The 16,621-nt window shown below is 40.1% G+C and overlaps 1 protein-coding gene across 1 annotated transcript; it reads left to right on the top strand.

The window, feature by feature from the left end:
• Nucleotides 1–15,537: 15,537 nt before the first annotated feature.
• On the top strand, nt 15,538–15,870 carry LOC112164545 (protein transport protein Sec61 subunit beta). The gene has a single exon (XM_024300765.1). The coding sequence runs from the start codon at nt 15,538–15,540 to the stop codon at nt 15,868–15,870; it is 333 nt and encodes a 110-aa protein (XP_024156533.1).
• Nucleotides 15,871–16,621: the final 751 nt, after the last annotated feature.

Genomic DNA, 16,621 nt, shown 5'->3' with positions numbered 1-16,621 from the left:
CGATGTATAGTCTATGAGACCACTCTTGGTAACCGGATGACAGTTCTACATCTTTTATGTCTTCTAAGTTTAGTAATCTAATTATGTCTCGACAAGCTAAAACAAATTTGCATCATGTTCAACACTGCATCACATGATCACACTATCCTCATGCATCTTTCACAACAGTAGATGATAAACACATAACAGCAGTGAAACATTCGTAGAGTCAAAATGTGGGGTAACTAACTAGCACTTGAATGCATGCATAAAACAACCATTCACTTAATTTCATTTTTTTTTTAGCCTTCTGTTGGTATTTGAGTCTTTTGACATTCTCCTCTTCCACCCTATCAATTCCCAAGAGGGATAAGACTCTTCATATGATTGTAGGAAGAAAGGTCTTAAGCACATATATCATAGGACTCCCTTCTTCCCTAAAAACTAGCTTTTACCACATTATTTCCTCCCGTTAGTAATAATCACATCACTTTCTATAAGCAAGATTAGCATGAAAAAATTCATTGCAAGCCAATAAAACTCATTCTTCCCTGTCCCAACAAGAAGAAACTGAAAAAAGAAAAGCTCAGAAAACTAGTTCCAACCAAATAGATACATGTTTTTAAAGTGCATATTCACAACTTGCTTTTCGTACACTATCATACCTGAGGTGAAAAACAAATATATCCAAACTTCAAAATGATATTTGTACACAAAAAAACAATTAGGCCTGTTTTGAAATGCTGTCCTTGACTTATGGAATACTAATTGAAGAAAAATCACCACATTTTCGGTTTGGAAAGTAAGATTCACATTCAACATTCAAGCAATACAAGCCAATGGAAACTGAAAGTCACCATGATACTCTACACTTTCAATATTGTAACCGAACCCTCTATTTTTCCATGAATTTACAATCACTTTACTGCACAGAATATACATCTTCAATCAAGGCAAATGCAAAAAGAACACTGAATCTACTAAGCCTAAACTAAATTCACTTTCTGGGGTCTAACAATATCATGAAAAGATCAAATCATATTCCAAACACTAACACCATCAACTCACCACCAATTTAGATAATCTAGATTGTAAGTCTGAACCAATCAAATACTATTTTGTTCCCTAGACTCTAATCAAACAGAGTTGCTATTTGTTACGACATTACTTGAGCAATTTACATGTCAAAAACCTTATCTCCATTTTGACAAATCAGTTATCCAATTTCCTAAAGCAACAGTCTTTTCCGTTGAAAAAAAATCCCCAAAAACCCTAAAATCAAAATCAGGAAATCCAAACATGGTAGAATGAGGCGAACAGACCAAATCTAGAGAAGGAGAATTCGTGGGAAACCACTCACACAATCACAGTAACTACATCATTTTTTTTCTTTGTGGGCATGCTTGTTTTTGCTTTCTTAGTTCAATACAATCACATAACTAATGAAAATAAGCATGAATTACATGAATTTAGATGACCCATATTCGAGAGGTGGAATTGGAATCTTACCTGAACCCACAAGCTTCGACAGATCACAGTGGAGGTTAAGTCTGGTAGGATTCGTCGTCAAACTGCTCAGTATAGACGGGTTCGTGGCCGGAGCACCATTAATAGCGAGTGACGGATAGAAAAGAGAAAGAGAGAGAGAGAGATCTGCTCAGTGGTTTCAAGTGGGCTGCGCAAGAACAACAAGGTCACTGCTTCGTGGTGATTTTGCTTAGAATCAAAACTCCAAGCGGCTTCCTATTTGGTTTGCAGCTGAGGGGAGATGAGAGAGGGAATGGGTTGGCATGGCTTCTGAGAGATAGACCTAATCGAGATGCATGTGCATGTTTTGATGACAGATGGTGTTTTCATGAGAGAGCCATGGTGTTTTGATGAGAGAGTGATGGTTTTTGATGAAGTTGAGAAGAGAGCTACTCGACGAGAGGAAACGGCTGTTTTGACAAAGTGAGAGTAAATCCAATAAACCTAGCTAGCTAATTAAGTTGTCAAAGGTGGGCGGGCTTTTAATTTTTGCTTTATAAATCAGACAACATAAACACGAAGTTTTGTTGTCTGATTGTGAACAAATTAAATCTCAGCTAAGGTTCCAAAGAGGGAAAAGTTCCCGCTATAATATGCAACCAAAGTAACATGCTAGCCAATGCTCATTTACACAACGGAAACAACTCATTTGGTTGTCTGATTATCAATTTGGTGCTATATATTTCAATCAAAACTTGGAGGTTTTTGGGGGGCTCGAGTGCCATTTTGGGCCAAATAAAGGCACATTCAAATATTTCCCACTTCATCACACAACAAAAAGTCAAAAACCGTTGTATCATGTTTTGCATGGTACTTTCATACAACAGATATAACTATACTGTTGTGCTATGTAGTACCAATTTGGAGCCAAATTTGAGTCGATCTGGGAGGGAAATCTGCCGCTATTTTTTTTTATGATTCAGACAATAGATTATTCTTGTAACCGTTGTGCAATGACCTTCTAAACAAAAATTTCATAATTTTAACCACCTTATACAACGTAAGTTTACTAAACATGTTGTGTGATTCACTTTTCTTCATCACACAACACATTTTTTTTTTTCGTTGTGCAAAAAGTGTTGTCTGATAACAAAATTGGTGTAGTGACTGTAGGTGGCGCGTGGAGGCACGTATGGCAGTTTTCTGACTTCGATTTTTAGCTTATTAAATCCTATAATTGATGTAGAGCTCGTAAATGTGAATTTGGTTGGAATTGAAGAAAAGTTGTGTTGATTATGAAATTTTCGGAATTTAGAATTTTCATTACCGATTTACGAGAATCTGACAGTCGGATATCTCTCGGTTCTGCCTTGGAACCTTTAAATTAACGAATTGGTATTAGTGATATAATTTGGGTTGAATCCGAGAAGAAGTGAAGATGTGATTATGAGGATTTGATTTTAGGAATCGTATTTAATTGCCGAATCGTTATTCATGAATTATGATTGTGTACAGGGTGATATACCGAGCTATTGCTCGATGAAAGAACTCGTGTGCGTGATCACCTAAATAGTACTGTGAGTGGACATTTATTTTAAATTAAATGTGCATGCAGTATATTATTATTTTTCCGATTGAGGTTTAATTTATTATTTGAATTATTGAGTGTTATGATTTTATGAGCTTGATTTCTTGAGATTTATTATGCTCTATGAGTTACGGGATTTTTTAGTGGATTTCCTTTCCGAGGGCTTTCAATAGATTTTTCAAGCTATTTTTTTATGAGTTATTGAGTTGAGAAATGATTTTCGGGAAGTGACTGATTAAGAAAATATTATGAAACTATTGATTTCGAATATCGGTTTTTATGAGGATTCACGAGTATGAATGTTTCATCGAATATTTGAGCATGATTGAATTATCGAGATTTATTGAAGTAATATCGAGTTTCTTTCCGAAAGCAAGTAATTGAAAGAGGTTATTTCCAGTTTATTGAGGAGGCTATCTTCGGCGCATGCGTATATTACCTAGTTGGCAGTCCTTTCTAGGTAATAGTCTGGTTGGCAGTCCCTTCCAGATGACATGAGGTAGTTAGTTGGCAGTCCCTTCTATCCACCGCCTCCTAATCCGGTTGGCAGTTCCTTCCGATGTGTCATCTGGGTGGCAGTTCCCCCCTGATGGCATGAGATGACTAGACAGCAGTCCTTTCTAGTCATCAAACAAACCTCTTGAAAATGATCTTTTAAAAAGGATTGAGGATGAGATTTTAAGAGATTGTAAGATGCTCTATTTTTACGTGATTAAGATTGCAGTAAAGATGATGATTGAAAGTATTTTCCAAGATTGTTACTGCATGCGAGGTTTTAGAGAATAACTTGGGAAAGCATTAAGTTTTACTTGTTCATTCGAAATTACTTAATTTTCGTCCACTCACTCTTAACGTTTTTTTAAATGTTTTCCCCTGAGCCCTTTGGTTTTAAATGCCCAGTTTGCAGGCCAGTTTAGCTTGAGGTCGAGCTTACATAGGGTTGAGGCATAGCTGTCATAGCTTCCGCATTATAAAAGTATCGGATCTTTATCTTGTATTCTATTCTCTTGTACGCCTGTATATTAGATTGCTCGGATAACCTATGAGATTAATATTCTTAAGTTCAGAATTATTTGTGAATTGGGAGATGTTGTGATATAGGGAGCATGGTGGCTCTAGAAGATTAATGGTGGATTATTTTAGAAGTGTAAATGGATTTTCATGGTAGAATTTCTTCTGAGTTGGGCCCCTCAAGGCCACTTTGGATTTTCAAGGTGAAATCTGGGGCGAGTCCTGTCAAAAGGCCACATGTAGAGGGATTGCAGAAGGCTCAAGAGGGAACAGGCCGAGAAAGGTGGTGCCAGATACACAACCATTACTACCTCATATGGAGACGAGGTAGTCATCATTTGTGGAGAGGGTCATGTTAATTTGACATTTCAAGATACATGTTGGATCGTCGATTCCGGCACATCGTTTCATGTAACCTCATGGAGGGAGTTCTTTACATCCTACAATATTGGGAATTTCGGTAATGTCAGGATAGGAAATGATAAGTTGTCCAAGATTGTGGGAAGGGGAGATATTTCCCTTAAAACCAACATAGGCCGCTGCCTGGTTCTCAAGGATGTGAGACATGTTCCAGACATGCGTCTCAACTTGATCTCCACATAACTACTTGATGAGATGGTACACAAATATCTTTGGTGATGGAAAGTGGAAGCTCAGCAATGGTCTAGAATTCTAGCTCGAGGGAAGAAGGAGAACACTCTCTACAAGACATATGCAAAAGTTTGTAGTGAGTATGCAATTACACACGGAGAAGTTTCACCGGTCGAGGTATGGCAAAGGTGGCTCAGTCACATTAGTGAAAAGGAACTTACTATTCCAACCAAGAGAGAGGTATTGATCAAGGTCAATGTTAAACATATCATCTAAAATCATGCATGCACTGCTTGGCTGGAAAGCAAAACAGAGCTTCATTCCATTATTTCCCTGCACCCAGGAAATCCAATGTGTTGGATGTTGTATATTCTGATGTTTGTGGTCTCATGACCACTAGTACTCTCGGAGGTGCAAGATACTTTGTAACCTTCATAGATGATTATTCCAGGAAGGTATGGGTTTATGCACTGAGAACTAAAGATCAAGTGCTCGAAGTATTTAAGCAATTTCATGTCAGAGTTGAACTGGAGACCAGCAGGACCCTGAAATGCATTTGCATCGACAATGAGGGAGAGTACATGGGGGTGTTCAAACACTGTTGCAAAGTTAACAAAATTGAGCATGACCAATATGTTCTAAAGACTCTTCAGCACAACGGAGTGGCCGAGAGGATGAACATAACTATTGTTGAAAGAATCAGAACAATGTTATCTCATGCTAAGCTGCCTAAAACTGATGATTAGAAAGAGATAAGGACCCCTTGAAGAGAAGCGGTTGAGTCTCAAGTTAGAAGATCAACCAAGGAACACAGATCCCAAAGGAGATACCCTCTACATGAGTTCGTTACTCTCACAGATGGAGGAGAACCAGAGTCTTATGAAGAAGCTCTGACAAATGACCACATGGGAGAGAGGTTGGAAGCCATGCAAGAAGAGAGGAAATCCTTGCATGAGAGCCAGACTTGTGATATGGTGGAGTTACTGAAAGGTAAAGGAGCACTCAAGAACAAATGGGTGTACAAACGGAAGACTATAGAAAATACCTTACGACTCAAAGTCAAGGCAAGGCTAGTCATGAAAGGTTTCAGTCAAGGAGAAGAGGAAGACATGGTGGAGGAGCCATATACCTCAGCCATCAAGAGTCTAACGTATACAATGGTGTGCGCAAGACCAGACACAACATACGCAGTTGGTGTTGTTAGCAGAGTTCTGTCTAATTTCAACAAAAAGCATCAAAATGGTATGAAGTGGATTCTTAAAAATACTTCCAAGATGAGATTATGCTTTGGAAGTGGTATACATGAACTGGTTGGCTATACAAGTGCATATATGGCGGGAGATGTTGACTCGAGAAATTCAACATCAAGATACTTGATTACATTTTCAGGGGGAACTGTCTCATGGAAATTAAAGTTACAGATGTTTGTTGCTTTTTCCGCAAAAGAGTCAAAGTTCATAGCAGCTATGGAAGTGGGCAAAGAAATGTTATGGAAGAAAAGATTCCTACGGGTGTTGGTATACATATACCTCCCAAGCACAAGTACCAGAAGTACAAGGCTCATCTAGCTGCCAAAAAGTAACAAGGGAACTCCCATAAGGGGATCCCGATACCCCTTGGGGGCGGTATCGGGACCCAAATCGTCCCACACCAAATGAAATGAAACCATGCTCCCCCAAATCGATGATACAAGGATCATCTCCAACACCCAAAAGAGGTAACTGTTTATTATCACTTTCCATTATCTTTATCTTATAACTGACTTAGCCATCGAAGCGTTGAAGGCCGGTACAACCAGCCTACCCTCTGACCTTTGTTTGTTTTATAGATAAACGAAATCGATAGCGATAGTGACAAAACAATACATCTCGTGATTCGGCTGGACCAGACATCCCTCTATACAGCTGAAATATTTGGCGCTAGAAGGAGTCCCTATGGACCCTTGCTAGTGGGACAACACACTCTACCAATGGCTACCAGCACCCCCGATACACACGATGACGATCAACCCTGCAAAGGAGTGGCCTGCTAGGTTCAGCGCACACTCAAATTCCTCAGCCCAAACAATGAGACACACTTGGTCATGACCACCGATACCACCACTGCACTCAAGATTGAAATGCGTGACCTCATGGAATCGTGTGCACAAGCAGAAACCGAGCGCACAGCAGCTGCAGCAGCCCATAAGGAGGGGGAAAACATGGCCAATCAGAACTGCATTCTTCTCGACACACTCCAATGACGAGTCAGGAATAACAAAGCACTCGATAGGGCCCACCAATAGGAGACCCCAATACTTATCATCAGCGGCGACAACACACCCGGTTCTAACCACATATCCGAGTACCGGCCTAGCTGGCACATTCATCCCACCCACATTGGAAGCTTCTGGAAGCCCCGCGGGCCCTATACCAGGAAGCATGAGCACAGGGCCACAAATAGTAGAAAACAGAGAACAAAAAGAGAGAGCGAGTAATAAAAACACAGCACTCACCCTCATGAGTCTCTCTTAGGGGTCCCGATATCCTTGGCGAGGATCGTCCACATTAATACGACCTTGGTCGCGACAGTAGTTGCGTAGATCCACAAACATATGCACAATCGCACCATCATTAATACAGATCTCGCCAAGAGTCTGCGCGCGACAGACCTTTAGCAACCTCATCTCGCTAGTGTCGGGAACCCTCACTGGTAGAGCAGGAGCGTACCACCTCGTCAACTAGGGACCTCTTTCCCCCGCGAGTATTGATACTCACCCCCACGAGTGGACTCCCGAGACCAAGCTGCGAGGCAGTCCTCTTCCTTAGCCTAGCACCATTAGTACGCGCGCAGGTACCAGTGCCTCGGGCCTCATCTCCTTTACTTGGCTGAACGGAAGCCACCACCTCAGTCACATGGGCATCCTCACCACCTGCACCTTCCCCATCGCCCTGCTAAACATAGCCAGCCTCAGCCACCACCACTATGGCATCAGCAACTTGGCTAGTTACCTTGGCCTCCCCGCTATCAACAGCGATAACCTCTCGTGACCCTGGACCCTCTATATCGGTGCCATAAACACCCTTCAGTTGCTCCAAAATCATGTCCTTCACCTGGCGAACCCTAGCACTGGTATCACTCTGACGCCACTCAACTTCCTCGAACAACTCCTCCACAGACATCTCTACGTCCAGGGTTGGAGCTTTTGGAGCTCGCCACACTACAACGTCCGGAGCGCCTTGCTCGATATCGTGGGCACCTTCCTCCATTTGAATATCGGGGGACTTCCTCTCAACTTGGGCCAGGGCAGACACCCCTCCCTCTATAGGAACTTCGGGGCACTGCCTCGTTTCCTTTCAAACTTGGGGGGACTGTCCCTCTCGCCCCACTGGAACCCGAGGCCGCTGCCTTACCTCACCCGCCGAGTCTCGGGAGCGCGACCTCGCCTCGCCCGACTGGTTCTGTTGACTTTGTACAACACCCCCATTAACACCCACATGTGCCTCAGCAACTACTGCCCGACTGTTAAGGTACTCCAAACCCTATTGAGAAACCTCTCGTACAGGTCATCAAGCAGCTGCATGTTCACCCGATGCTCGGTCTTGTACACTTCTCTATTCGATAGAGCTTGTAGTTTGAACTTCATTGGGAGCTTGAGTTAGGTGGAAGCCAACAAGTCTATGATTGGCAACACTGGGATCCTCCTATTGGTATCGTGAAGCTGAATGTGGATAGAGCTAAACTCAGCAATGTTGGAGTTGCAGCTGGAGGTGTTATTAAAACTTAAAAGTGAAAATGATATTGTGAATTATAGGTACTTGCAGGAACTCTTTGAGTTGTGGTTAGTATGAGTTAGCTTTGGCTGAAGTTAATTTGGTGTCAAGTTGGCTTTGAGCTTTAGTATATATTCTACCTTTTGGTTGAAGTTGACTCAACTCTATCATATCATCAATGGAAAGTCGAAGGACTCCTATCCTCTTGCTGGTGTGTTTGCCGAAAGCAAATGTTTATGACCGACATGGTGACTGGTCTAGCTTTCAGCATACAACTCGTCTACTGTCAATGAATTTTTCTTGCTGATCAACCTTGGATCAGTTTTGTCATAATCAAGATCATGAATATATAATTTAGCTGGTGTTAATGAGGAGTCTAGAGGTCATACTGGACCTAGATGACTTCATTCTTAGTTTTCTTCCTCGTTTGGATCTTGCTTCTTATATGGCTAAAATCTTGCTATATGTTGTTCCTTGGCTTAAGTAGTAGCTAAAATATTTCTTTCTAGCTTGTTTGGATGTTGCCCAATTCTTACCATATTGCTGAATCACTTACTAAACATTTAGACGATTATTTTCATTTGGTCACACAATCTCAGTAAATACAAGTAGTATTTTACTAGACTCAACCTTTATAGTGACGGAAAAAAAACACAGTGTCTAAATCTTATGGAGGTTACTTTTTTTTGCCAAATTTCTTTCACAAGATCATAGACAAACTTAATATCTGTAAACTTGACACGTCCATGATTATTATTTTTTTACATCTAATGAATGCTACAATTAAATTGACTACCACGATAAAAATAAGTTTGTTCAAGTTGAGCATAATAAACCACCACATGTGGTCCAGCTGGTAAGAACCTCCAGGTGTGGTACCCCCACACCCAGACTTGAATCCCGCCGACGCTTATTAGAGTTAAATTCCAAAATATTATTGTTTGAGTTAAATCCTAGCGACTAAACCCTAGCTCTATTTGAGGCCCATACCCAAGAGAAGGCTCAGGCCCATCTACCATGAGCACCCAAAAAATTAGGCACCCCATCCTCAACCCATTCACCGGTGCCATTTGGGTCACCGCCCCCTGCGGTGTCGCACAACATGTCCAGCCCAGAGAGGTTGTAGGTCATTTGCTCATCATCCAACGATCTTTGTCTAATAGCATGATACCAAAAGTTGCCACCCTTGCTGCCCTTCTTGTCACTAATCCCGATCGGAACCCAACAAAACCCAGACAACGTTACCACCAGACCATGCTCCCCTGCAACCCCTACGCGGTAGATCCTCTTGCCCGGCCTAGCATCGACGATGTCTCGTCCAAAGCTAGTAACCAAATCCTCATTTCTAACCTCAAAAAGCCCCTGGATTTGGATCACCCTCTGTCCTTATCCATAACCCGAGTGGCCTAGCCACCAATCCTCCCACCCTCCCACCTATAAACGAGATGCAGCACATCCCCATGAAGGTGAACCTCCGAACCTGTACCACCACAACGAGCCCAATCTCTAGAAACATTCAGAGCTTCCCTGCCAAGATCCACAGCCCTGCTGTAAACCCAGACCAAAACGCCTCCACCAATAAACAGTAGGTCGAATCCTAACAATATCCCCTTGAACAAGGAGAAGATATGGGAGATGGCGGCCCTTAGAAAGGCGTTGCTCCCAAGACCTAATAGAGCACTAGGTTTTCTCATTTTATCCAAGTTGCATTAGATTAAACTGAATATTTTTTTTAAAAAGGTTAATTATGTTGACTAATGATGTTTTTGTATTAAGAGAATCTGATACATTTAATGATTAGATAGTCTCTTACGGAATACAAACACGAAACCGTGATTTTTCTTTGAAATCTAACGAATGCGACAATTAAATTGACTACCACAACACAAAATAAGTAGGTTCAGGTTGAGCATAATTGTGTTGCACCCATAATTTTATTCACTGGTTTAACATGCTTTCATGTCAGTTTGTCTAACTTCTCAATAATAGAGTTGATATGTTTTTCACACGATTTTAATGTGTTTATAACGTAATAACTTTTTCGAATCATCATATAACGTAAACTAAATACCTTTTGAAAAAAGTTAATTATGTCGACGAATGATGTTTTTATATTCCTGGAATCTAATATATCTAATGATTAGATCGTCTTATAGAATACAAACATGAAACTGTGACTTTTCTTTGAAATATAATGAATGCGACAATTAAATTGACTACCAACACAAAATAAGTAGGTTCAAGTTGAGTATAATTGTGTTGTGCCCATAATTATACTCACTGGTTTAACATGCTTTCATTTCAGTTTGCTAACTTCTCAACAGTGTTCTAAAAATCGGCCACCCAGGCCACCTAGGCGCTGGGCGGCAGCTCTCAGACTCGAGTAATGCCGAATCGGTAAGGTTGGGTTTGGGCGGCCACGTAGGCGGGCAACTAGACCCATGGGCGGTTGGGTTTGGGTGTTAGGCGGCTTGTCTAGGCGGTTTCATGTAATGTAAAATTGAAACTGAGGAGAGGAAGAACTGAGAAAATTTTAAATAGTGTATGGCGTCGTTGCCGCTAATACCCAAATTAATAAAGGGTAGACTAGTTTTTGAAAGGAATTCTTATTACTTGTACAGTTGTACTCAAATTCGGTGGTGCAGAGGTTGAAGAAGAGGAAGAGGAGTGAACTTGTTTTTGGGGACCCGCATGCTTAAAAGGCTTGAAAGCACAACAACCCGTATGTGTATTGGACTCATATGTGCAAGTTATTGCAATTTTTGTTTTTTTCTTGGAGAAAAGTTCAATTGGTTATTGCTTGGTCAATCTTTTTGGGCTAGTGATTATGTAAGAGAGAAAGATGTGGGTAGATAGATGCAGAGACGTGAAAGACTTTTGTGGAGATAAGGAGAGTGATAAAGGTAGTTTTGGGTTGGGAGGTTATAAAAAATAGAAAATAAAAAAAAAAATACATAATTGTATGTTCAACATAAAATTAAAACTAAAATTAAAATTAAAATTGAAAAAGACAAAACCGCCTAGGCGTTTAGGCGCTAGTCCTCTACTACTGTACGACTAATGCCTAGCGATTTTTAGAACCTTGCTTCTCAATAATAGAGTTTATATGTTTTTAACACGATTTTAACATGTTTATAACGTACGTAATAACTTTTGAGAGTTTCTATTGAGACCTCCAAATTTGCTCATTTGACCTCTCATACTCTCTACACCTCCTTTGTGCTTTTAAATACAAAAATGTGCTCACTAAACCTCCTTTTGAATTCCTCAAATAACCTTAGTTATATTATTCATATACCAAAAAAAAAATAAAAATACTCACTATACCTGTAATTCACTAACTACACCTCCATTCCTTCTTTTTTTTTGTTCTTTTTTGCCTGCAAACCTAAAAAATGCCCAAAATAAATTTCTAAAACTTTAAATCATGAATCAAACGGTCATAACACAGAAATTGATCAAGCAGTCATAAATCAAAGGGTTAAAAAATGATTCCTATGTTTCTATCCCTTACAAAGCTTACAGAAATTGATATAACTAAAAAAACCCAGAACACAAAAAAAAAAAAACAAAACAAAACAAAGAAAGAAACACGTAGCTCATGAAGGCAGAAGGAAAAAAAAACCACCGTTTCCCACCCAAAACTCATCCTCCAACTAATCCTTGAATGAAGTCTATACTAGGAACTCAATAAAAGTTCGGAACAATTTCTTAGTCTTTAATTTGTGTTAAAATTAGGCGGAGAGGTCTGTAAAGAAAATATATATTAGTTGATTATAATTCATTGTCTATAATTGTCATTTTATAAGAGGATATATATGTAATTCAATAATTCAAAAGATAGAGAGGTCAAATGAGCAAATTTGGAGGTCCCAATAGAAATTCTCATAATTTTTTTGAATCACCATGTAATGTAAACTGAAAACTTTTTTAAAAAGGTTAAATATGTCGACCAATGATGTTTGTATATCAGGAGAATCTGATACATTTAATGATTAGTTTGTGTTACAGAATATAAACACGAAACTATGATTTTTCTTTGAAATCTAACGAATGCGATAATGGAGCATAATCGTGTTGCGCCCATAGTTATATTCACTGGTTTATATTCATTGAACTTTTTTTTCAGTCAATTGAAAGTTATTAAATTTATTCCAAATTTCCAACTATGTTTTCTTTTCTAATACATATGCCTTTTTTAGTAAATATATTTCCCATAAAATATGATTTCAAAATTACAAAATTTGAGGTGTGTATTAAGTATTTGGGGATATGTGGATAAAATTTTTCTAAGCCTAATTTAATGAAAGAAAAAAAAATTAAAACTACAATCAATTTGCTCATATGCAAATCAAGCTCTAGTTATCTCTGAAAAGTTGACAACTATGGGTTTATTACAAAATTAAAACCCATTAAATATATTCCAACTATATTTCTCTTCTTCTAATCAAAACTTTTTTGGAGGTAGTCTAGCTAAGTGGTGAAGCCAAACCCTAGCCATCGTAAACGCTGCCTTGCGCAACCTTCAATCTAAGCAACATGCTGCAAACCAACATCCTGCTATGGAATTGTCGTGGAATTGTCAATCATGAGACTCAAAGGGCTCTGGTGAATATGGTACAAGCGAGAAACCCTAGCCTGATTTTCCTCTCTGAAACCCTTGTGCAACCAAGTTTACTGGAATCCCTCAGAATAGATCTTGGTTTTGTGGGGTGTTAGCTACCCTTGCAAGGATGAATCTCAAGGTGTGGCCCTCCTCTGGAAGGTAGACAATCTAGTTAGGTTACGAACATATGGTCCTCACTATATAGATGCCGAGATCGGAAAACTTGGCACTTAAGAAATCCGGAGATTCACTGGGATCTATGGTTTTGCACATTGTAGCCAACACCACTGCACCTGGAACCTTATCAAAACTCTAGCTGCTCAGCCTTGCTCGCTCCCTTGGATCATGGTTGGGGTTTTTAATGAAATTATGAGTAATGATGAGAAGTCGGGTAGAGTCCCTAGGGCTATGGCACCAATGCAACTCTTCAGACAAATAATGGCTGATTGTGATCTTCATGATATGGGTTATGTTGGCAGTCGTTATACTTGGTCAAACAATTTTACAAAGGAGAGATTAGATAGGAGTTTTGCTTCCCCACAATGACGAGACTTATATCCCTGCTCTAGGGGTTTAACCCTACCTCCCATTGAATCAGATCATGCACCTCTATTGGTGGAAGTCTGCGCTGAAAGAAGAATTGTATGGCGTGCCTCAAAATGCTTTCGATTTGAAGAAATGTGGCATGCACACTCAGATTGCATCAATGTGATTCAAAAAGGATGGTCACAACCTCTAACAGGTAATGGCATGTTACAGGTTGGTATGAAGATTAGGGTAACTGGTCAGTCGCTAATGCATTGGCATAAACATGTGTTTAATGCTAAAAAAGGGAAAATGAGAGTGATCCAAGAGAAGCTCCATGACTTAATGAGGCAGCCCATCTCCTTTGATCAATATGCCTGAGGAACAGAAAGCTTTACATGCTAGACTTAGCACTTTACTTGCACAACAAGAAACGCATTGGAGACAAAGATCTAAAGCTCTGTGGTTGAAAGAGGGTGATAGAAATTCTGCTGTCTTTCACAGAAGAGCCTTAAACAGCAAACAAAAGAATCGAATCACGGGAGTTAACAGCAGCGAGGGCATTTGGTCTGCTAACCCTGCAGAGGTTCATGTATCATTCTTCAATATTTTGAAGGCATCTACACATCAGAAGGCATTTCAGATGAGGCTTTGCACGATATCCTCAATGTGGTGGAACTGAGAGTAACTGCGGATATGAACCATGACCTCATGCTTCCTTATTCTGATGATGAGATTAAGGCTGCACTTTTTCATATGCACCCTTCTAAGAGTCCGGGCCCTAATATGTCCCTCCTTTTCTTTCAGAAATTTTGGACCATTTTTGGCACTGATTTGTGTATTGCAGTCAGACATTTTCTTGAGACAGGAGAGAGTTATGCTAGCTCTAATCTCACTCATCTCTGCTTAATCCTAAAGTAAAAGAGCCAAAGGAAGCTAGTCATTTTCGACCTATAGCATTATGCAATGTTATTTACAAAATTATTTCTAAGGTGGTAGCCACTCGACTAAAAAAACTTTTGCCATCCATTATTTCTCCCCTGCAAAGTGCATATGTTACGGGAAAATTAATTTCAGATAACACTCTGGTGGCTACTAAAGTTGTGCACTTCATGCACAATTTGAGAAGGTAAGAAGAAGGTTTTTTCTCCTTGAAACTGGACATTTCCAAGGCCTATGACAGGTTGGAATGGGGCTTTGTTAGGGCAATGCTTCTTAAACTTGGTTTTGCAGAAAGATGGGTTGAGCTAATCATGCAGAATGTCACATCAGTGCAATATTCTATTCTCCTAAATGGTCAACCCACCGAGATCATCAATCCCACTAGAGGAATAAGGCAAGGTGACCCTCTATCACCTTACCTGTTTATTTTAGGGCAAAATACTGTTTAGTCCCTATAGTTATAGGGTCTCAACGTTTCAGTTTCTGACGTTTCAATTTCACCTAAAAACTCCCTAAACTCTTAAATTTCACCCAATTGGTCATTGCCGTCAACTTTCCTTCAAAAACTCTGTCATCTTGCTGACGTGACACTCCTTCTACAGTAAAATGACTATTTTACCCTCACTGACAAATTTTTTTTTTTTTTTTAACTCTTTTTTCTCAATTTTTTAATTTGTTCTTTTTTTTTTTCCTACTATTTTTGTTAACTCTTCTTTCTAATTTTTTTTTTTTTTTAGGGTTAAATATTGTTTACTCCCTGAACTTTCAAGGAAAAAATAGTTCAGTCCCTACCTTTTCAATTTCACACGTTTACTCCCTCATCTCTCAATTTTGGACCAATAGGTCTATTCCATTACTCTCTGTCCAAAAACTCTGTTAAATAGCTAACGTGGCAGTCCTTTTACAGTAAAATGTCTATTATACCCTCAGTTCATCTTTTTTCTTTTTCTTAATTTATATTTTTATCTTTTTTTAAGTTATTCTTTCTCTTTTTTTTCTTCTTCTTCTCTCTCTCTCTCTCTCTCTCTCTCTCTCTCTCTCTCTCTCTCTCTCTCTCTCTATCTCTATTCGGAACAATGGCTCAAGGCTCATCTCAGTCCCAAGCGACGTCGTCTTCCACGACCTCACACCTCAGCGTCATGGCTCCTGGTGGTTCAGTTGTTGCCACAACTGGAATGCGCAGCCGTCGTATCGATGAAGGGGGCAACTCCAGCTCCGGAGGCATGGGCGGCAGCGACGGTGGCTTTGGTGCAAAAAACAACATACTCAGGTTCTACACCGACGACGCTCCTGGCTTGAAGATCTCCCCCACCGTCATGCTCTTCATGAGCCTCTACTTCATCGGCTTTGTCACTACCCTCCACGTATTCAGCAAGCTCTACCTCCACCGATCCACCGGCGGAGCTTAAATTCCAAATCTTAACACGGATCGTTCTGGATTTGGAGGTATTTGGAGAGTAATCGGTAATTTCAATAGACTATTTGGAGGCTTTGATCTTCTTTTTGTTGATATTCATAACTCATTTTAGCTCCTAAAAGATCCGATCGGATTTGTCTACGGGTCGGATTTGGTGAATTGGGGATGAATTGAAGGGTGGGGTTTGGAATTTAGGGTTTTTGAGAGTGGTGGATGTAGATGGACGAAGGTGTGAGATCTGTTGGCCCTTTTGGGGTGTTGGTGAAGAATAGGAATTCTTCAGGGTGTTTAATTTTGTGAGGAAGAAGCCTGGTTAGTGGAGGTGTTGGTTCTTCGAGTTCTTGGAAGGTTTTCAAATCGAAGAAGGAGAAGAAGAGGTCGAGGTTGGTGATGAGTGATTCAGGGTCGAGTGATGAGCTATTGATGCCGAGGAGGAAAGTTGGGCCGGAGACTATTCGGGTTTGTAATGGTTTGGACAAGGGCATTGTGGAAGGGGGCAGAATGGTTCTGAAGAGGGAGAGACTGGAGCATGGTAGGCGGAATAAGGATGGTATGATTGGTACAAATTATTTGGATGATGGTGGAGGAAGGAGAACTAATTTGGAGGTGTTTGAGTTCAATGAGTATGATGGGATTGAGGGACAAACGATGAGAAGGAGTCGGTTTGGAGATGGAGTTATCGGAGTTGAGTTTGGGGAGAGAATATATTAAAAAAAAAACAAAAACAACAAAAAGTGAAAAGA

This window comes from Rosa chinensis, chromosome 5 (assembly GCF_002994745.2).
Source record: "Rosa chinensis cultivar Old Blush chromosome 5, RchiOBHm-V2, whole genome shotgun sequence".
In the NCBI taxonomy this organism is placed as follows: domain Eukaryota; kingdom Viridiplantae; phylum Streptophyta; class Magnoliopsida; order Rosales; family Rosaceae; genus Rosa; species Rosa chinensis.
This window is presented reverse-complemented; position numbering and strand designations above follow the sequence as displayed.

Bases quoted from the DNA above. Each gene is read 5' to 3' on its own strand.
- LOC112164545 (XM_024300765.1), top strand. From the start codon at position 15,538: ATGGCTCAAGGCTCATCTCAGTCCCAAGCGACGTCGTCTTCCACGACC.